The 21,296-nt window shown below is 47.1% G+C and overlaps 1 protein-coding gene across 5 annotated transcripts in view; it reads right to left on the reverse strand.

Annotated features, from left to right (window-relative positions):
- Nucleotides 1–21,296, reverse strand: part of PHLDB2 (pleckstrin homology like domain family B member 2) — a 115,689-nt gene that overhangs the window by 47,988 nt on the left and 46,405 nt on the right. For 4 of the 5 annotated variants that reach the window (XM_057407405.1, XM_057407404.1, XM_057407402.1 and 1 more), the window contains exons 2-3: nucleotides 6,413–6,525; nucleotides 1,746–3,094 (exon numbers count right to left, since the gene is read on the reverse strand). In XM_057407405.1, the coding sequence (XP_057263388.1) occupies nucleotides 1,746–3,094; nucleotides 6,413–6,464 (1,401 nt within the window). In that variant the 5' untranslated portion in view covers nucleotides 6,465–6,525. Of the gene's footprint in view, nucleotides 1–1,745; nucleotides 3,095–6,412; nucleotides 6,526–16,278; nucleotides 16,329–21,296 lie in introns of those variants that run through there. The other variant, XM_057407403.1, reaches the window with a different exon arrangement.

Consider the following 21,296-nt stretch of genomic DNA (forward strand, 5'->3'; position numbering starts at 1 on the left):
CTCTTTGAAATACAAATACACTCTCCTATATTGCCCTTTATGACTGATTATCTCAGGTTTTACAGCACGACTGTCTGGAAAACCCTCTGATAAGAAGCAAGCAGCACTTTGCACACACTAAACCACCAGGACTAGGGAAAAGGGAGATTTCCTATCGAAGTGGGGGAACAGCAAGGAGAAGGCATCAAGGATAAACAACCCTCCAGCATTTCTGCTGATGCTTCCCACTCCTGCGTGCACAAGCAGAACAACCTTTCCTAAACTGCCCAGTCTTTTCCATTCATATCTGGCCCTCCTTGCCCCAATGAGCCCAGCCCCTGCTCCTGAGAACCTTCACAGGGAGCCAGCAGAGGTTTTGATGGGCAAAGGGTACAAGGCAGGGCAGACACAACACTGTGCCACTCACCAAGGGGGAAAGGGCCTGTGCTTCTAAGGCTACAGCCCTGGTTCTAGGCAGGCAAAGATGAACATTTTGGCATCTTGCAAACCGACTGCATGTATCTTAGGCTGAAGTGCTGAGCCTGTTAGAGATGAAACAGCAGGCTCCTGCTAACAGAACAGGTTCTCCACCAGCTTGTGTCAAGGACATAGGTAAGATGCGAGGGAGACATCTGAACGGGTTACCATCCTTCAGCTGAACCTGCTCACAAGTGGGGCTTTAAATGGGAGCCGTGGCCCTGCACAACCAATGGACCACTGCTATTGACACCTAATGGGCATCCCGCTGCTCCTCATGGCTTTTCAGCCTGGGCGGCCTGGGAAGGGAACTCCCCTGCAGCTCTGCTGCCTGTATGCAAACTAGACAGGTTTAAGAGTATCCTACCCCCGCTTTGCTCAAACCCATATAAAGCACACATTTAAAGTGGAGGTCTCAAATCTAAGCCTCAGTAATACAAACTGGCCCATCTAACAACCTCGGTTTCCGTGTGGACAGTAAAATCAGTATAATGCGAATGCATGTTAATAGGGTCAGAGAAAACTTCTTTCACAGAAAGGATCCCTTCAGAGACAGCTTCTACAAGAAACTTTTCCAACTATCTTTGTGTGTTCTGAAGATCTTTTTGGTTTTCCTACCCAAAAGTTGTTTCAGTAACACATAAATAGCATTTTGCTCCCAAGTTTCGCCCCAAGCTGAAGCAGTATGCACTGCTTTACGTTCTGAATAGAAGCAGAGAGAAACCCTGCCCCTCTCTTCTAGTCTCCATTTTGCAATGGGGAGAAGCAAGGAGGCCTGTATTTTAATGACAGTATTCATAAAGAAAAACCACAACCGAGGAGGGAACGCTCTGATGATAGATGTTGAATCCACACCAATGCCTACCTGACAGCACAGCACACATGGCTGAGCAGCTTACAGTGGAGTCTCTTTATTTTACCCGCTCACCACAAAACAGTGTCATCATCTAAACCAAAAAGTGCTGGATCCCTGCAGTGTAATTTGTGGGGTTGATGTACAGAGGCATTTTAACAGAGCCCACAGGATGACTGATGAACCCAATTTACACGGGTTCCAACATCTTTGTAGATGCCTGAATGGTCTATCCTTATCCAAGCTGTTACAGCAGCACGCTATTTAAGCATCAGCTTCGTGGACAGCAACAACAAACAAGGCATACGAAGCAGGCATTTGGATTGCAAAGCGTGTCAGCCTATGCTTTGCTGTACTTTCCTGATGGCCAGATCTGGGATGGACATTATCCACATGCTAAATGCCACGAAAAACTAAAAGGAAGAGAAGAAATTACCAGCCGTTCCATCTCCTGCTCCCGAAGCCGCTCTTCCCTCTGCCTCCTGTGGTAGTCCATGAGGTCTTCCCTTCCCGAAATGGAGCTAATGCTGTTCTTCCGCTCTCGCATGGACGTTTGCAGCGAGCTGGGCGTCTGCCTGTAACTTTCCAGCTCTGGGTCATCAAGTTCCACAGAGCTGGTGGAGAGGTTCCTTCGGACAGAGAACGACCTGTCAAAATCCACCGGGGAGAAAGAGCTACTGGGACTCGCTCCTGAGAGTCCAAGCCTATCGAAGTCATCGGGAAGATACGGGGGAGAAGGTGCTAAAAGCATTTTCTTAGCGATTCGAGGGCTTGCAGGAACACTGAGCGTTGAGCTGGCGTAGGAATGACCCGCAGAGACCGAGTTGGCATGTGGTGAAACCCCTGAGCTGCAGGAAGAAAAGTTCAGGTAATTGTCAGCATCTAAAACGTTCTGAGGTAGATCTTTTTCTCCCAGTTTTTTCCTTTTAGTGTTACCCAAAGAGCTTCTTGGGGGCAAACTTAACGGCACCAGCTGGCTTTCTGTTGATTTATAAAGTCTGGGGAGGGAACGACTGTACATTCCCATGTGACTTAGAGATCCACCAGAGTATTTCCTAGGCCGTGAGCCCAGAGTCTCCATCATCACGTCCTTGTGCTTAACTGGCTTTATGTGAAGGGCCAGGGCGTCTTCAGTGTTCATCCTCCTGCCTTGCTTTGGGCTAGAAGGCATGCTGGCTGCCCCTGAATTGCTAGCAGGTGAAAGCATCAGCTCGTTCCCTGAGCTTCCGTTCCACATGGTCAGAAGAGAGCCCGAGATCTTCTTTGTCTCCAGCATTCCCGGGAAGTAGACATTGTCATAGGATTTGTTTTTCTGACTGTACTTGGAGTAGTGAAACTTATCCATCTGTCCAAGGGATTTTATGTTTTCTCTGCTGGCATGAATATCAAAGTCTGTCCTTCCTAAGTTGTAGCCACTGAGGGATGAAGGCATGCCCGATAGGGAACCCAAATGCTTTACAGAGATGCTTTTATCCGGAAGATAAGGGCTTTCACAGGAGAACTGCTTGCCTCCTTGAAGTTTGCTAACAGAGTGTGCATTTTTAACACTGGAGGAAGGACTGGGTTTAACTGGCATTGGTTGTGAGAGGGTTAAATATGAGCCAGCATAGTCCCCATTTGTTTTAAATTTGAGACTTGATGAATATTTCTTCTGGTTGAGGTTTTCCATAATATCCTGGAGACCATTCTCAAGGGAATTCACTGCAGAACCCTTTCCCAAAGTAGCATTTTGTAATTCCATCTGGTTTTGTGTGTGGCTATACTCTGCCATAACCTTACTGGAATCTGTAAGGAAGAGAAAATAAGGGGGAAAAGAAAAGTAAGTAGCAAGTAAGTAGCTGCCTCTTGCATGTGTATGCCTGCACGTTCATTTGAAATGAACACGTTTATAATAATTACTGTGCTTGTAATAACTGGGTCTCAGATCATAAAGCAAAGGAGGGGATGCACAACTTCCCCATCTCTCTTTTTGCAACAGATGGAGGCTAAAAAAGACGGGGTAGTTGGACAGGACCAAATCCATACTACAGATCAGCAACACAGTTGGAAAGAGGCTAGACTCTTTTCTTTGGTGACCTATCCATGGCAGGAGCCTAGCTTAGCCTTTATAATCCTGAGCCTCCTAAGATGTCCATGAAGTAAAGCAGCATTACTGTCCTGATGTCTTATACCTGAGGAACTGAAGTCTAGGGAGAAGATGCAAAGAAAGACTGCTGAGTAAAGAACTCAGTGCAGGTCTCCCAGGGCTCAGGATACAGAACATAAGATGCTGCTCTGGACCACCTCTTTTAGCCTGTGCAGCTAGTGCATCCAAGCCCAAATACATTAATGAGCTTAATCAAAGCTCAGTGGGAGCTTGTCATATTTCTGCTTACCCAATGGACTGTCATGCAAAGCTTCATGGAAGAGTACATAAGCAAGGCCCATTTTTCAAGGTGTTTTAGCTCAGTGCTCTTAAAATACAAACCTGTAACTACACCTGCAAAGAGCACTTTAGTTAAAAGATAGCCTGAAGGATGTGTAATGCTCGGCTCTACAACTTCATGCAAAAACAACACCACAAACCCTACTACTAAAAACACTGACAGGGGTTTAAGGTTCCAGGTCTTAACGCTTGTTTGGAATTATAACATGCTGCCTGGAAGAGGACACCAACCAAACAAGCCTTCGCTGTGGTGGTGGTTAGCGTTCAATGTGTCAAGCTCCAGCCTACAGTTCCCACTCTGCCAAAAGCAGAGAAGAGAATTCAGCTCCTCAAAGTGTCAGTTACTGCAGGAGATAAATGGGACCTCCACAGGCTTGCGCTCAGACCTCAAGCGATGTAGAAATGGCACCGCTAACACCTACAGCATCTCCTTGGATGTGCTAGGCTGTGCTTTGAACTAATGAAGCACTCTTCAGTGTCGGTTCCTGCAGTGCAAGCGAGTGCTGCTTGTGAAAATAAGGGTCAAATCTGGGATTTACTCTCGGCTCAGTCACATTTCACCTGTGACTTCAGCCACCTTGTGAGAAACCTCATTTCAGCTTGCCACTCGGCAGGAAAACCTAACATCCAGTTGTGAAAAGTGCTTTTGAACTCCTCAGAGGCAATACTTTAATCCTCTTCCAAGTACCACTTCAGGCAATTATACGAACCTAGACACAAAACTCCCACCAGACTGGATATGATCTGGTTGAACCGAGGACCACTAGGTTCAGGTACCTAGGGGTAGCTGGCAATGCAGTCTTTGAGCGGGTCCTTGTTTCTGGCACCTTCCTTGCTAACAAGCCAAAAATGCATGGAATTCATTACTGTCCAGGGCATCACACAATATACCTCTGTTGCACAAGCTTTCTCTGTGCTAACTGTAGTAAGTCTAAGTGAGTAACAACACCTTCTCTTCAACTCTTAAGGAACAAACCCCTAAGTTTAAGAACAAAGGTACACATCATTAACAATGGAATTGAATAGGCAGAAGATAAAAAGAATCAGCATTACAGGGGGGAACAAAACCAAATCAAACCAGAAGGAAATAACAAACACCTCCTTGAACAAAGGTGGACCCGGCCAAGCTTGTGTTAATGACAAACTGTGGAAGTGGCCAAAACCATTAACTTGCAGCTTCGTAACCAAGCCTCAGGTTTACTATTACACAGAACTTCATCTTTTTATGCTGTGATTTTATTTGCTGTAATTTTAACCCATTGTTACCATGATACAGCTATCTCAGCTGCCTTTGAACCAGTAAGCTCACAGAGCTCTCTGTCAGACCACCACTGCTGTGAGCAGTGAAACTGCAGTTTCTTACACTCTGACATCTGACTTAACATTTTTTTAGCTGTTTTCACAGTATTTGATCAACGGCAATGATGAAGATCCAAAGAAAAAAGAGGAGGAATGTGACCCATGTTCAACAGAGCTCTTGTAGGGACAAGACAAAATCAGACGGCAACGATCAAGCATTCATCTCATTAGTGGTGTTATAAGGAAGAAGAAGATGCAAAAGTTATTTAAAAGCACAGATATAAAGCACAATGTACGTGCCTTGTGTACTTCAATACTTACTTGTACCTTCCATTCTCTCCCCTTCCCTCTTCCAAATCTCTCAAAACTGAAAGCCAATCCCATATCAAAATTGTACTGCCCGCATCTTAACTTCAACACAACTGAACTTTTCTTTTCTTGCATAAACCCTACAGGCCCCCGTACAAATAAGCTGGCAGACACATTAATGGAACATTAATAATCGTTTATTGCTCCCTTGCAACACCAGCAGGGCACATTCAATCCCACAAAGACTGAACACTTATGCCAAAACACAAGTTAGCTCATGGAAACTTTCTGGCCTGTTCAGCGCAGCAATGAAGGGTTTATTGTACTTTAAATCCAAACAAGCACAGTGAGAAAAGGTCACAATACCTTCATGTAAGACAGTTGGGTTCAACAGGTCTCTCCCATGCCTTATGCCAGGCCTTCTGGGTTTTTGGTTCCAGCACCACAGTGCCCGCAATCACCCAGTTCAATTCCAACTGGACAACAGCGTATGTTTAACCGAACCATAGCTGCTTCCCACAAACCAGATCTTATTTTTGGGGTCACGTTTGGGATGAGACTTTAGGAATGCCCTAAGATGCATCACACAGCCTGGCTGACGCTGCCCTCACAGGCAGGTAAGAGGGACTGAGGCTGGTTGCTCTAGCACACAGTGTGCTCTGAACCCATCCTGCATCCAGGTCAGCCCCAGCTTTCACTGGTTAACCTCCAGTGCACAGCACAAGGCTCCTCTGTTCAGCAGGGTATTTGCTGCCTGGAGCTATAGGGAAAGAAATTCTTCCTTTCTTATTAGTCTTCTTTTTTTAACCCTCATTCCTTTTCTTCCTTTCCTGAGCTATTTAGCTGGGGGTCACTGATATCTGTTCCAGCCAGGCATTAAACTGATGAGGGAGGGCTGGCTGTCTGCAGCATATCCAGCTGCAGCCTTCTTTTGGCTGGTAAATGGAGTTAGACATGGAATAAGAATAGAGCACTGACCTTATCCACGTGCCAGGAGAATTAAATCAATAATAAACTCTAACAGATTTCAGTACATTTACAAACAAACTTTGGGTTTATTAATGGATTACCTGATCCAACATTCTGAAAGGAGGAGGAGAGGTTGCTTCTGTTTGGCATCATATTCGTCCTCTACAGGATGGTTAAAACAATGCTAGTTTGAGTGAACCCAATAAATCTTGACCTGCAAATAAAGTAACAAGAGGAAAAGATGTTGTTAAGAAGTGTACTCTGAGAGCATCTTTCAAGTGTACAATATAGACCAAAACTTCCTTTTTTTTCCTTTACCTTTCCCTATGGTAAAACTTCCAGAAGAAATACGTTAAGGTAGTTGGAAAGGGCACTCCGTGTCTAATGTAGAGACTCAGAAAGAAACCAAACCAGAAACCCACACAAACACTCTCTGCAGTTGTTTCATCAGTTAAAAAGTCCGTATCATTTCATTTGCTAATCAGCTCTTCTCTCTGATCCTGACTCTGCGCAGGCAGTTACCGGTCACAGCTCCCGAGTTTTGTCTGCGATCCTGTGGCTGCCTTAAGAAAGCATTAACAAGGTCGGACTTTTCTGCTTAACCACAGAACCATAGAACAGTTAGGGTTGGAAAGGACCTTAAGATCATCCAGTTCCAACCCCCCTGCCATGGGCAGGGACACCTCACACTAAACCATGTCAGCCAAGGCTCTGCCCAACCTGGCCTTGAACACTGCCAGGGATGGAGCATTCACAGCTTCCCTGGGCAACCCATTCCAGTGCCTCACCACCCTCACAGGAAAGAATTTCCTCCTTATATCCAATCTAAACTTCCCCTGGTTAAGTTTGAACCCGTTACCCCTTGTCCTGTCACTACAGTCCCTAATGAAGAGTCCCTCTCCAGCATCCCTATAGGCCCCCTGCAGATACTGGAAGGCTGCTATGAGGTCTCCACACAGCCTTCTCCAGGCTGAACAGCCCCAGTCTCACCCTGTCTCCATACGGGAGGTGCTCCAGTCCCTGATCATCCTCATGGCCTCCTCTGGACTTGTTCCAACAGTTCCATGTCCTTTTTATGTTGAGGACACCGGAACTGCACACAATGCTCCAAGTGAGGTCTCACGAGAAAGTTTCACATGTGAAAGCCTGTAGCCCACACAACAACACCAGCATCCCGCAATCACGGAGAAACCCATGCAAAAACAGGTATGTGATCCAAAGCACAGAAAACGTTTTGGCATGCAGTGATCCCTGAGGTTCCAAAGAAGCCAGACCTGGAATGCAAAGAGATTTTTTTTTCTTTTTTTTTTTTTTTTAAGTTTATTAGAAAAATATTTCTTAAAAAAATTGCCATAACAGAGACCTGGCTTAAAAGAAATGTCCAAATCAGATCCCAGCCACTAGAGGCTAAAATTAAACCTAAATCCACTCAGAAGACCTCTAGTGAGTTGTTCTATTGAAAGATTTATTTATTTTTTATACACACATCTGGTTTTAAAAGGTTGAGAAATAAAAGCTTTAAATAAAACCCCACGTTGAGTGACAAAAGTAATGGTGACCATCTGTAGGTCCCCTGGGCTTTAACTGCGGACAAGCAAATAGAAACGCAGCAGAAAAACAAGCGAAGGATGGAGACAGATGTCTGGGGCTGTCTAGAGACCAGGCACCTATTTAATTAACCTCAGTCGTCACAGCCCCAACGTTTCAGGTCTCTGTTGCACAGGCTTTTCGTGCCATGCCTTTTCATGTTATTCTCCTGGGAGGACAGCCCTGGGAGAAGGGAGCTGGCTGTAATCCCTGCAGCAGAAGGAGGCTCCTTTGCCATGACCTCTGGCTTCTCCCTTACCTGCTCCCCCCCCAAAGATGCTCTCTCCATGGGGGGCAGGTGCTGTCCTTCCCCTTTGCTACCCCAGGAAACCCCTGGTGCTGCCCTCGCTTCAAAGTGTTTTTTCTTTCCCTGCAAAGGTAATTTCTCAGTCCTAAAGAGAGAGTTCCCACCCCATCTCCCACCTCCCAACAGCAAGAGGTGGGCTTCCTCCAACAGCCACACAATCGACCTTGGTGCTGCTCCCCAAGGAGCCTTAGTGAGGAAGGAGACCCTCAGGGCACAGAACCCAGCCACCACATCTGCCCTCTCCAGCATCAGAGGACTGAAGCTGTCCCCAGCGGATGGTGGGAAACAGCCTGGACAGCAGATAGCTTTCCAACCCATTTCATGCTCAACAGGTCCTTCTGTTGACATGAAACATTTAGGATCCTTTTCACCCCACTGGGTCTTCCATCACACAAAGAGACTCCTTCCTTCATCCCTTCCAGCTTGCCTCACAACCTCCAAACCTGAAACCTGCGTAGCATCCCAAACCTGAAACCTGCGTAGCATCCCAAACCTGAAACCTGCGTAGCATCCCAAACCTGAAACCTGCGTAGCATCCCAAACCTGAAACTTGGGTAGCATCCCAAACCTGAAACCTGCGTAGCATCCCAAACCTGAAACCTGGGTAGCATCCTAGGTGCCTTCCTTGCCAGGAGTGGGGCTGAGGGGCAAGCCAAGGACTTCCTGGCTGGTCTGCAGTGGACAGACAAGTGACCCCAGCAAGAGTTAACAGCACTTCCTCCCACTTGTCAAACTGGCTCTTTGCCTTTTGCCTGCCTACACGATGTGAAGGACTAGGGCAGAAATCCTGCTGAAACCACCTCTACGTTGTTGCCTTGGAATATTGCGTGCGTAATCTCTATTAAAATGCTGCACTTGGAGCCCAGAGCTCCCCTGGAAAAGAGCCAATAATTTAACTTTTCTGGACATGTTCAACCTGACACAGAAAACCGTGGCTCTCAGCATCTCACACTGCTCTGTAACAAGAGTATAATTATATCATCAAACAGAGAACTAAAATAAGGACAACTTGGAAGGAAAAGACAGAAGGAGCGGTTGCTTTAAAAGGCAGGAAAGGTGTAATTGGATTTCCTGCCTCTCTAACATTGCTGCTTTGTGGTTAAAATCACTGGTAAGATCACCAAAACACCCCCAATCCTTTCCCATAAAACGATGGCTAAAACTTTATGTGACAAATATGAAGGAGAGAACAGCTGAGAGGGAAGGGTTTCTCTGTAATTGAAAATTCAATCTTCGACTGGTGAATACCCAGGTTTGCTAATAGCTAAAAGGGAAAATGTCCTTTTTAAGGTTAAATATTTATATGGTTTCAGTTTGAGGTTGAGAACTCATTACACATCTCTCTTCTTAGCGGATGAGAGATCAGAGAAGTCATCGCCTAGCAATGATTGGATCTGGGGGGGGCAGAACTTCCTAAAACTCTCTGCTGTGGGCATAACTGAGAAACAATGAATGAATGAACGAGCCAAGGAGATGAGCAGCTCAACATCTACAGTTTATCTGCTCTTATGAAAACATATTCTTTCAGATGAGGGTTATGCAGGGCCTCATCCAACAGCCAGAGAGGCTGACTCTTGTTACAGAGCACATGCTTTACTCTGCCTTGGCTGGAACAAAGCAAACTGATTTCATCTGGGTTTTATAAAGTCATCTGATGTGAATGTATACAGCATTAACAATCGTGTTTCATCTCCACAGTGCCCAGGCCAAATTCAGTTTTGTTTCACTAACAACCAGAAAAAAAACAGTGATTCATGACTCAAACAGGCAGCAAGTCAAACAAAGGATTCCAATCTTAAGATGCTTTAATGCAGGGGGACTTCTACAGTAAAAGCTCCTTTCCCTTGTGTTGTGGTTTGACCCCAGCTCAGCTCCCTCAGCCACTCGCTCCCCCCTGTGGGATGGGGGAGAGAATCAAAGGGTAAATGCGAGATCCGGACAGTTTAACAGGTAAAGCAAAAGCTGCACATGTAAGCAGAGAAAACAAGGAATCCATTCCCCACATCCCACCAGCAGGCAGGATTCAGCCATCACCAGGAAAGCAGAGCTCCATCATGTATGATGGTGACTTGGGAAGACAAATGACACCACTCTGAATGACATCCCCCCCTCCCTTCCTTATTTCTCCACCAGCTTTATATAACTGAGCATTATGCCATATGGTATGGAATATCCCTTTTGGTCAGCCGGGGGTCAGCTGTCCTGGCTGTGCACCCTCCAAACTTCTTGGTCACCTCCAGCCTCTTCACTGGCAGGGCATGAAAGCTGAAAAATCCTTGACTTAACAGAAACACTACTTAGCAACAACTAAAACCATCAGTGTGTTATCAGTGTTATCCTCACACTAAATCCAAACCGCAGTACTATATCCGCTACTGTAGAGAAAACTAACTCTATCCCAACTGAAACCAAGACACCTTGGCACAGAAGCCTAAAGCTGCAGCTCAAACAAGCTCTACCCATCATTTAGTCCATAGATTTAGGGCAACAACTGCTCAGTGTGCAGTTTCTCATCTCTTCCTTTACTTCTGCCTGGGCTGATACCTTCCTCCCTTTAGCTGCTCTGGCACCCACTTTGCTCTCACATTACCAACTAAGTGGATTGCAATGCCTCAGGCATTGCTAAAATGCTCCTCTGACTGAATATAAACGGCCAATTTCAAACCAGCTCTCAAATTTGGCCATCTCTCCTTTAAAGCCTTTCTGCTCTTGATTGCTTCTTCAGTTTCAGTTTCTCGTAAAACATTACCAGTGGTTCCCAGCAGCTCCTGTTCCCTTTCCCATCTCTGACACTTCTCTTCAGAAACTCCTACAGCAGTGTACAGCCACCCATGGAAAAGAGATGAAACCCAAAGTGATGGAGAGGGCAAGGCCAACCCCCTATCATTGCCACCGCCCTCACAACATCATTAGGGTTGCATTTGTTCTGCAACAAGAAGGTTCTCAAACGATAGTGGGTCTGTTTCAACTGTTCCAATAACACACACACACTGTTCTGGAAACAAAAAAGCCTCTTCAATCTTTACACCCTAAACACAATTCGGTGAATGAGTGCTGACAGCTTCAGTACTCAGAGGTTTAAGCGGTATAACACACCGACCAACACTGATAAAGGGACTGCTTATCAAGTTGATTTACCTTTTTCCTGCATAATCTGAAGACAATGTACTTGCTCCTGATTAAATCAAGACTGGGTTTTTCCCCTCACTTACTTCCAAATAAAAGCCCTGGCAGGCTTAACCTGATGGGAAAGTAAAACTCAACCTGATCTACAGTTTACCTCCAAAACCACTTAAGTATAAATCTCTCTTTCCCCAACCCCATAAAGCTTTTACTGTCAAACCAATATAATAACAGAAGGGCACCTGCATAATTGGGTGGAGATTCTATACCCATAAGCTAGCAAATGGACACATCCTTAAAAGAGAATGCAGTCATCTCTGCCAAAAACCGGACAGCTTGGCAAGGCTGTTATTTAAAGGTCGCCTTATACATCCTTCTTCATTTCCTCCTCTCCCACAACACAATATACTAGACTAGGAGAATTAGCTACAGCTAATTTCCTGCCAGCATAGTCCTGAAACCTACTCAGTCCTTGGTTTTTCATGATATAGGACCTACAATACCGTGGTCCCCACGGTGCAAGCGAGCACAAGCTCTTGTTATAGGCATAGGGTGCTTTAGTTCCCAAAGCTTACAGCTTGGCACCTCCACCAACGCTAGAGAAATTAAAAATGAAATATCTGTGAATCAGATTTGTCTAAGTCACTCCTCTGTAATCCTGCAGGCTTCCGATGTGGAAAAGGGAGCGGCAGAGGAAGTTGCTCTTGTGGCTTATCTCTTCCTCTGAGAGATTATCGTGTTGGATATTGGAGAAGGAGCAGAAAGAGAGCAATACAACAACAACAGAAAACACCCTTCAATGACTTCAGTCTCCTCATAAACAACATCTATTTCAGTGGAATAACTACGCCAAAAATTGCACCCAAATACACATTTCTAAGTATGCTGTCCAACTGTATAAGCACGATTCTCTCCTACTTGATAAGGATCGATGTTGTAGGCATTGTCAAACCAATTGCTCTTTCCAATAGACAGGCATAATCATTTTAATCGGGTCTTGACAACTGACAACTTTAAATGTGCATCAAAAAAGGAAACATCACCATGTAAATATAACAGCTTGGTGACTACAAACAGAGATTTACACCATTGACATAAAAGCCACAATAAAAGTTGCAGTGAAAATGCTGAAGCTTTATCACTTTTGTACCATAATAGCCGCTTTTACCTGAAACTGAGACATGTTAAAGTACACGTTCCAATAAATCTAATCTCGTTCCTGTGTGCTTGGTAGGACAAGAGATGAGACCACCTACTCCAACCACATTATTTTAGTAGACATCACTGCCTCCTCCTTGTTCTGCAGTCACAAACCCCACTGGTTCATCTGGAGTAGATAAATCCAGGCGAGGACAGTTCTTTTTTCTACCCAAACGAAAGCCATCGGTAGTTAGAAGCACATTAGGAGAGATTTCTGTTAAAACAATGAACTCTTCACGCAAACAGGGCTGGCAGAGGACGAGACAACTTCAAGTCATCTTCCTTTATTCTGTCTTGGTACCTTTCTGATAGTGAAGCTTGAGAGTCAGGTATCTGACCCCACGACTGATTCATCTCCCAGCAGCAATGAGGAGCTCCCTGCTATTATCCTGACACTACTCCATTAACTTCTACTGAAAATAGGAGGGTGCTCAAAAGGTCTGCAAAGCAAGACTCAAACATTTCACCCCGACACAGTAAACAGAAAGCTCTGGTGGACTGCGATTGCTTATATCTCACTGTGCAGATGAACAAACCCCCAGACAAACAACACACCCGGTGTAGTTATAAATGCACATAAATATTTCAGACCAACATCATTCTCACTGCAGAAGCCCAAGAAATACAGACTTTCTTCGTCTAAAATGTCAGGAAAAACAATTAGGAATGCGAATTCCAGACTGCACAGGAGCAGAAATTCCTAGTGTAGGAGAGCAGGAAGAACCTACAGAAAAGTTTCTCCTTTCACATCCTAGCTGACATGATAAACTTTGTCTCTTAAGGGTGCCCCTAACGAATCCAATGAGAGCTTGTCACACACAGCAGGTAGGTAAAGTCACAGGAAATCTAAGCAGCCAGAAAAACGAATCAGAACTGCCTCAAAGATCATCTACTCCCTTGTTGGTTTTGGCCTGCCTGAATGTCCTCAGCATTTTTACCCTGTCTACTACATTACTTTCTCTCAGGCAACCTCTGCCCACGATCTGCTTTCCTCTGTGCTGATTTCTTTCACTGCCACTTTGGGCCTGTCACTTCCTTCCATTAATACTTGCCTCCAGTGCCCACTTATTCTGACAGTTGCTGTCTCTCTTCTTCCGTTTGCCCATTTCTCCTCAATTTATCTCCTTCCTGAGATGCTTGCCCCACATTTCCAAACGTCCCCTCTAGCTCCTTAACGCTTCTTCATTCCCCAGCACTCCCAGGGCAGTGAGCATGCCTCCAGAAGAAATGCTTCTCATCACACTGGCTTGGCAAACCACATCATGACAGCGACAGCTCAAGTGGCATCCGCTCTGGCTGCTGTGCTACCCAGCCATGGGGCTGCCTACACAGATACAGGGCAGCATCTATCAGCAAGTCCCAGTACTGCATTCCCTCAAGGGAGGAATACAGGCACTAAACCTGCAGTTACACTATTTAATATAATTAAGGAAGTTAACTAACATGGTTCTCTTAAAAACTGATTCTGCCTGCATGAGATTTGAGTAAATAAAACCAAGCCTGGTTACATCTATGGAGTTCACTCCTGTATTGCAGTCTCTGGATCACCTTCTGCAGGTGATAACTCCCCTTGGATTTCCACAGCACCTTGGATGTGTCCCACCAGTCCAAAACAAAACCTAAATGAACAGCATCTGCTCTGAACACCTGAAACAAGGCATTGTCTTATAGCTGTTTCATTCAACAGGAAGCACTATTTGCCATACCAGCAGTTACTACACATCAGAATTAACTGTTTACCTGAGAGAATACACTCCAGGAGCAGTGAACACAGCACTAATTCCTTTATGGGCAACTACCAGCACTTCCCCCCACCCACTCTCATTATTTCAACTTCCCTCAGGATATTTAAGTGGAAAAGATCTTCCCATCCAAAACCCTTTAGTCCTGATCCAACTCCAGCCTCAAGGTGGACCTGCAATCTTTACCTCACCCATCCTCTGCTTCCTGTCTAAAACCAAACTATTCCAGATTTATCACGATTGACTTTGTTCCTTCCCAACAATGGTGTCTTTGCATACCTTCAAGGAACTGCCTTGATAAGCACGGCCAGTAACCAATACAGAGAAAATGACTAATCTTCCTGTCCTGCTCCCTGCCAAAATTTTCCATTCCCTCAGTAAAAACATGGACACACACAAAAGTCAATTTAGCATTTGTCAAAATAGGAAGGGAAATGCATTGCTGGTATGGAAGTGGAACTGCATAATCCAAACAAAAACCTCTGGAGATGATGGGGTGTTACTATTTGACTGCCCTAAAAGCATCTCTTTCTCTGTCACCCTCTTAGCTGAGTGTACGCCACACCCGCCCTTGACAGCAGAGGTAAGTGCTTTTCCACCTTCTTCCTTCACCTCCTTTCTCTCATGCATTGCTTCCTTCTGCTGTGGGAAAAGCAAGAGCATCCTCGGTCTTCGTGATTCCCCTTGGCACTGCTCTGCCTCACCTCCTCCCTCCCTTTCCCGTGTTAACACCTTATCTTTAGGAGCCTTATCTATGACAACATGGGGAAAGGAAAAATTGAGACGTGGACTTGCAAAACTGCCTCTCTATTCCTCCAAAAGAGAGGGAACGCACAGCACATAGGTGAGGTACCCACCACGTTCCGAGTGCCAACACATACCCCCAGCTGCCCTGGCGATGCAGACACGGAGGATGTGGGCATGAGCAGAGACAAAACATCCCGCTGACAAACTGAGCATGTGGGGGGAAACGAGCTGGTGATAAAACCCCATGTTTTTAAAAATCACACAAGCACTCAGCGGCAGGAGCAGAACGCCCATCTCTTGAGCCTTTATGTAAGCACAGCCAGTCTATTTACACTTCTGCACATGGGGAAATTCCTCAGGCAGCAGCTTTGGGAAGGAGCAGAAGGAGCGGGGGGAATGTCGGCTCCCAGCCTCGTTCCTCCTGTTGCGGGTGAGCGGCAGGTAGCTTTCCGAGAGAGCTCGGAGACCCAGGATGAATTCTCCACCGAGCTACAGGGGCCACCAAGGAGCACCGAGACCCGGGCTGCTGACCGGGCTACCACGGCTGGGTGCCTTACAGGCTCCAAGTCGGTCAGGGAAGACCAAGCCCAAACCCCTCCGATCCCCGCAAGCCACTCAGCCGTAACGCCGGGCGGCTGCTGCCGCCGAACTCCGGGGACGGCATCCACCGCCCTGGGAGGGACCCCGCTCCGCTGGGCGCAGCAGCGTTCGCACAGCCGCAGGAGGCTTTAAAAGCAGGCAGCCTAACAAAAGAAGCGCGGACAAAGAGCCCAGTCCTACGTCCTCCCTTCCACCAGGTAGATTACTGACGACGGGAAACCGAGCCGAGCCCTGCGCTTCCTCCCTTACCTCCCCTGCCCCATAAAACGTGCGGGGATGGGCGCCGCCGGCCGGAGCAGAGGCTTTGTTCCCCGCCAGCACCGGGGGGAAACACCCGGACAAAGAGGCAGAAGCGGCCGGCGCCGAGAGGGACGCGGGGTGGGAGTCCCGTCCCTTTGAGCTGCAGGGTCTCCGCCGAGCCGGGCAGTAAAGGGGGATCCCACCGCCCCTCCCTACCTGCCAGAAACGCGAGGGGAGCGACGGCAGGGGGGCTGCCACAAACTCCCTTAAAAGTAGCCAGAACCCGGGGACAGCTGTGAGCAGCTGCGCCGCCGGGGAGGGACCTTCTCCCCGTCCCCGCAAGGCTCCGACACCGGAGCCGACACCGGAGCGCAGCAGCCGCCCCACGGGACGGCGCTTCCCCTGGTCCCGCACTCACCACCATCACCGTCGCCTCCTCCTCCTCGCCCTGCTGCCTCCGCCGCTGCCCCCCGCGCATCTCGCCCGCCGCCTCCTCCCGCCTCCCTCCACCGCCACCGGGAGCCGCCCCCCGCGCCGCTCCGCCCCACGGCGGGGCTGGGGTGCGGGGCACCCCCGCGGGGGGAATGGTTCGCTCCCCTCAGCCCGGGGTCGCGGCAACGGGGCGGCCGAAGAGGAGACGGAACGGGGGGGGGCAGGCGAGGGACGGAGAGCGGACGGGCGGAAGAGGGAAACGCACACACGGATACCCGGGGGGGGGGGGGGGGGGGGGGGGGGGGGGGGGGGGGGGGGGGGGGGGGGGGGGGTCCTTGCCGGGGCCGTCCCGGGGCACAGGCAGCGGAGGGGCCTCCGGCGGCTGATTCACGATCCATAGATAGGAATCGAGCGTCAATTTCCTGCCCGCAGGATGAGCTGAGCAAACAGGGCGGCTCTGCGAGGGAGCGGGCCCCGTTTTCCGCGCCTGGGGCTGGGGATGCGTTTACCTGCGCCCTTCCTCCTCCTTCTCCTCCTCCTCCTCCTCGGGCAGACGTCCTGGAGTGGTGGCTGAGCTGCACACACGTGTGTGTGCACACCCAGCGCGCCTAAAAGACCCCAGGTGCTGAGCATCAGGGAAGGATGCACACAGCTGGCAGCACCACCCTTTCAGCATCCCAAAGTGGGGAGTGGGCGGATGAGCCCGGCTGAGCCTCACTGGTGGGGTTTCCAAACCAAAGCAAGCGTGCAAAACAACACCAGCTCAGCAAAGCACAGTGCCCAGTTAGGGGTGCCAATGCAGATCCCACCAGAGGTTCCTGCTTGGGAGGCTACTGGGTGGTAGAGGCAGCAGGGATAACCGCTGGGATGCAGCTGTTACCAAGGCAAACTGAAAGGGTGAAGAGCCTCTTGGGATGTGTCATCCCAGACGATGCTGGGAGCCCAGGGTGTATAGAGAGCCTTTGCCTAGAGAGCACACATATAGCATGGGCTTGGGAAGGAAAACTCGAGCAATGAGGGATGCGAGCCAGCCTGGAGGACTGTGCACAGGGCACTGAAGCAGAGTATCCTGCATAGCAACCTTGTTTCGTGCTGTGTGGCCTCATCACTCTGTTTCCCAGGGAGGAAATTTGGGGATCGCAGCACATACCTGCTGCACACAGGTCCTCAGGGATGAGTTGAAGCTCTTACAGCTCATACAGATGAAAACTGCTACCACAATCACAGCGTTCCCATCCACCGTGGGGGAATAGTGTTCTTTGTGGTCTGGTTTCTTCCTTGAGTATTCCAGGGGATATTTGGCTTGGCTACAACCGTTACTTTAGCACGATTTAAACTTAGTAATAGCTCATTAAAATCTGGAATCTATATAGTAACACAGTACCAGAGAGTATTAAAAGACAAAAAGAGGGCTTGTCTGCCCTGGTTTCTGCTGTAGTTTACATAGAAAAAGACAAACTTTTGAGACTAATTGCTATAGGCCAGAACCTAGATGTGCTTTTCGGTGCTGCCTCCACAAATGTCCAAATGCTTCATTTACTGCTAGTGTTGAACCTGGCTCTTCCGTTTCTTTTCACTGAACAAGCAAGGAGAGCACACAGTTAGAATAAATAGAGGCATATACATACAGCAAATGAAGATCTAAGGACATGCTCACAGCTGGAAGAGGCAAGAATGACTTTTAAACCCTGGCACAGCCAAAGCCAAAAGCAGCCAGCCTTCTCTTGGTCTCATGTGATCTTCCCTTTCCTTTTAAGTGGGAAAACTCTAAGTAATTGTGTGCAAAAGAAATCACCCTAGGGAAAATGATGTCTAATAGTGCGGAAAGGAGTAACTTTGCTCCTGTGGTTAAACTGTTACTCTGAAAGACTTTCAATGTGCTGAAAAGTGCCTTTAGTTGGTTGCTACACAGCAGGTGGGATGGCAGCAAAGCTGGGTCAGGCAGAGCATGCATTTCTCCTCATACATGTCTGCTGGGAAAATCTTATCTGAGTCAGTGTCATCTGTTTCTTGGCAGCAAAGGAGAGAAGAATAAGGAATAGGGTTTACTTCTAACATGACAAGAGGCACTCAAAAGCAGCCATAGCTGCAGCCTTAAAATAACTTGATAAGTTGGAATGTCTAACAGGCAGGAGTCTGGCAATGTAAAACAAAAGACGCTCTCTTGCACGTTTTAGGAGTAGGGAATACTTGAAAATCAGCATGCCAATGAAACTCCAAGAACTAAAGAGCTGAGAACTGTTGCTGCAATGAAAGAAACAATACTACTCTTAAAGGCAGGAAAAGGGTATGGAAACTTGCACGAGAGCGACAAGTTGTAGGTGGGTTCAGCAGTCCACCTAGCTAGCTTTAGCTGCTTTCATAGCAGTTGCATGGCTACATCAACTATACTGCATAACACAGAGGCTCTCCACCCCTGAGCATGCAAGCACGCCCAATAAAAGTTTAGTTTCCATGGCAATTCGTGTGAGTAGAAATGAAATGTTGGAATGTTTGCAAGAAAAAAAAGATGCTTTAATCTGGAGCATTGAAAATGATAATTAAAAACCTTCGGTGCCATGCTGCTGCAACAGGGAAGGAGAGAGCGCTGAGGAACTGAAGTCCCCCCTGAGCAGGCACCTGCAATCACAACCTCTGCATTGTTGTGTCCCTTACCTTCACAGATTTTATCCACATCAGGTGTGGACGTGACTGCATTGCTGTCAAATGAGCCAGAGCCCACAGCTGGGAGTTGGTTCAGGCTTTATGCTACCTGCAGGAGGACGGACAGTATCAAGCCTGCCAAAATCAGTCAAGATAAGGCTACCCATTGATGAGTGGGTGTAGTTACACACAGTCTTTGGTGGCGAAACTGGTCTGGTTTCTTCCCCTTCCTGCCCTAACTATTCATTTGGATTGCCAGTCTATAGTTTGTGACCTTCTTTGGCTTGGCTGATGCAGTTACCTGTGAAAACCAGATCAAGAAAATGATCCAGGTAAAACCTCTTCCTTCCTTCCACCTCTCCCCCATCTGAAAAAGGTCTGACGAGTTTTTGCTGTGGAGTGTTTGCTGAGAAGAGGAACACATAGATCTGAGCAGATGTGCTTGAAACCGCGCCTCTGCTTCTTGACCTGGCATCAATAGATGTTAAAATACAGGTTTTAACACCGATGGATTGTTAAAATTGCACCCTTTTTGTACAAACATGTGTCAGCAAATTAAGTTGCAACGGTTCAGTGCTTTCCAGCGTGTAACCAGAGCATTTGTAACCACTGCGTCAGTGAGGAAACCCAGCTGTTGCTTGCCACTGCAGAGTAAAAACACACATCGGTTTAGAGCTTGAAAATAATAACAGTGGTCACAAACAGAACTTCTGTTGGAACATCAAAGCAAACAGTTGTAACCTCCTCAAAGACCTTTTGGAGCCTAGATAGTGAAAGAAACTGGATTTTGAAGGCTTATTTGGAATCTGCAACATAAAAAGGCAATCTGGAATGTGCCTGCATTCACCAGTCCCACCCCGATGAAAACATCAACTCTGATAGCTACGCTGGTCATCCGAGTTAAACACCCTAAAAGCCTGTTAACGCAGCACATAGTGGAGAGGTAGATCAAACAACATAAACCAGTGTAAGCTCAGGTTCAAGCAGTGCAGTGCTCTCGTGACTTGCTCTGAACCTTCCTCAAATTGTCTCACAAGAGCTATCGAGAAGAAACTACCCAGGGAAAATAAGCTCCAGTATTTGAGTAATCAAATCTCATGCTCCAGGGCACAAATCAATTGCTGGAAGGGTCACGAAATGAATTTCCTCAGCCTCTTCCTTTGCACAGTTGTACACAATTAACTAGGTTGTAATTGCAAGGCAAGAAAGCAGTTAGGTTTTGCATTCCTCTTAATCACCGAGTGCTGCTGCTTTTGCAGCTGAATTGGGAGCTCGAGGGACAGGTCTGGGAGGTGGGTTTTGTTGCACTTCTGCGGGGCTTTGCCTAGATGTGCAGCACAGTGGTGTGGTCTGTTCTTCCTTTGATGCCGACTGCCTAGCTTAGGGTAAGGCTACCGTTAAAGTGAGGACTCGATCTAAGTGGCTTGCTTCCTGTTAATAAGAAGTTACCTTAAAAAGTCTCTATTAATAATTGCACAACTCATAATGACTCATTTAGGGAGCAGCAACGTTGTAGCCATAATGGCCTAAAGATATAAAGGTTTGTTAGGAAGGTACCTATTTTTATTAAAGCATCTCTACCATATAGCGCAATAAAAGACCATACTATTTCTTCTTTAAACAGAAGATTTTAGTAATCAAAGGGATTTTTACTGACACAGGCCAGACATTACTCTGCTTCAAATCACAGGAGCGCTACCCTGTTAGCTTGCATATGGCTGTCTTTGCAGCTAATAAATTGCTTCCCTTTGCTAGAATAGGCATGCTTCTGTGAATGGGGGTGGCTTAGGGCTTAATTATCCCACTGTGATACTGCAGCTAAACTCACTACAGCGTTACTAAAGTTTTTCTGTACACAACCACATTTTTATACATGATCTGTGAGCAAATGTGTTGAAACCCGCAAGCACCAGGTCTACAGGCAAAACCGTGGCCCATGCTCCTCACAGGTGTTAAATCAGCAGGCAAACTGTTGGCAGAAGACATGGTGCAAATGCGATAGCTACACTGGTATAGTCACAGTCATGGATTAGGGTAGCTGATCGTTTTGTACTACCAGTTGGATACAAGGGTATCTTCATCCTAGCTGCCCATTCTAGACTCATCAATGTGGCTCGTCACGTCAGTGAGATAGTACTTTCTTTAGCTGGGAATTAGAAGAAACCTAAAAGCATTTAAGCCACTTGTCCAAGGTTACACAAGACATCTTAGCAGGAGCAGGGTGTGGAACACAAGAAGCCAAGATAGTACTTTGATTTCAGTTAATCAGTGGAAAGAAATCTCTCCCTGTGTTGAAATAAATGTTCACTTGTCTTCTTTCTCCTGTGTAAAACTGTTCTCATCCTTCAGGTGAATCTCAATTAA

Source organism: Pezoporus wallicus, unplaced genomic scaffold, assembly GCF_028554395.1.
Source record: "Pezoporus wallicus isolate ANWC-B61680 ecotype Strahan unplaced genomic scaffold, APGP_CSIRO_Pwel_v1 contig_13817, whole genome shotgun sequence".
Taxonomy (NCBI): Eukaryota; Metazoa; Chordata; class Aves; order Psittaciformes; family Psittacidae; genus Pezoporus; species Pezoporus wallicus.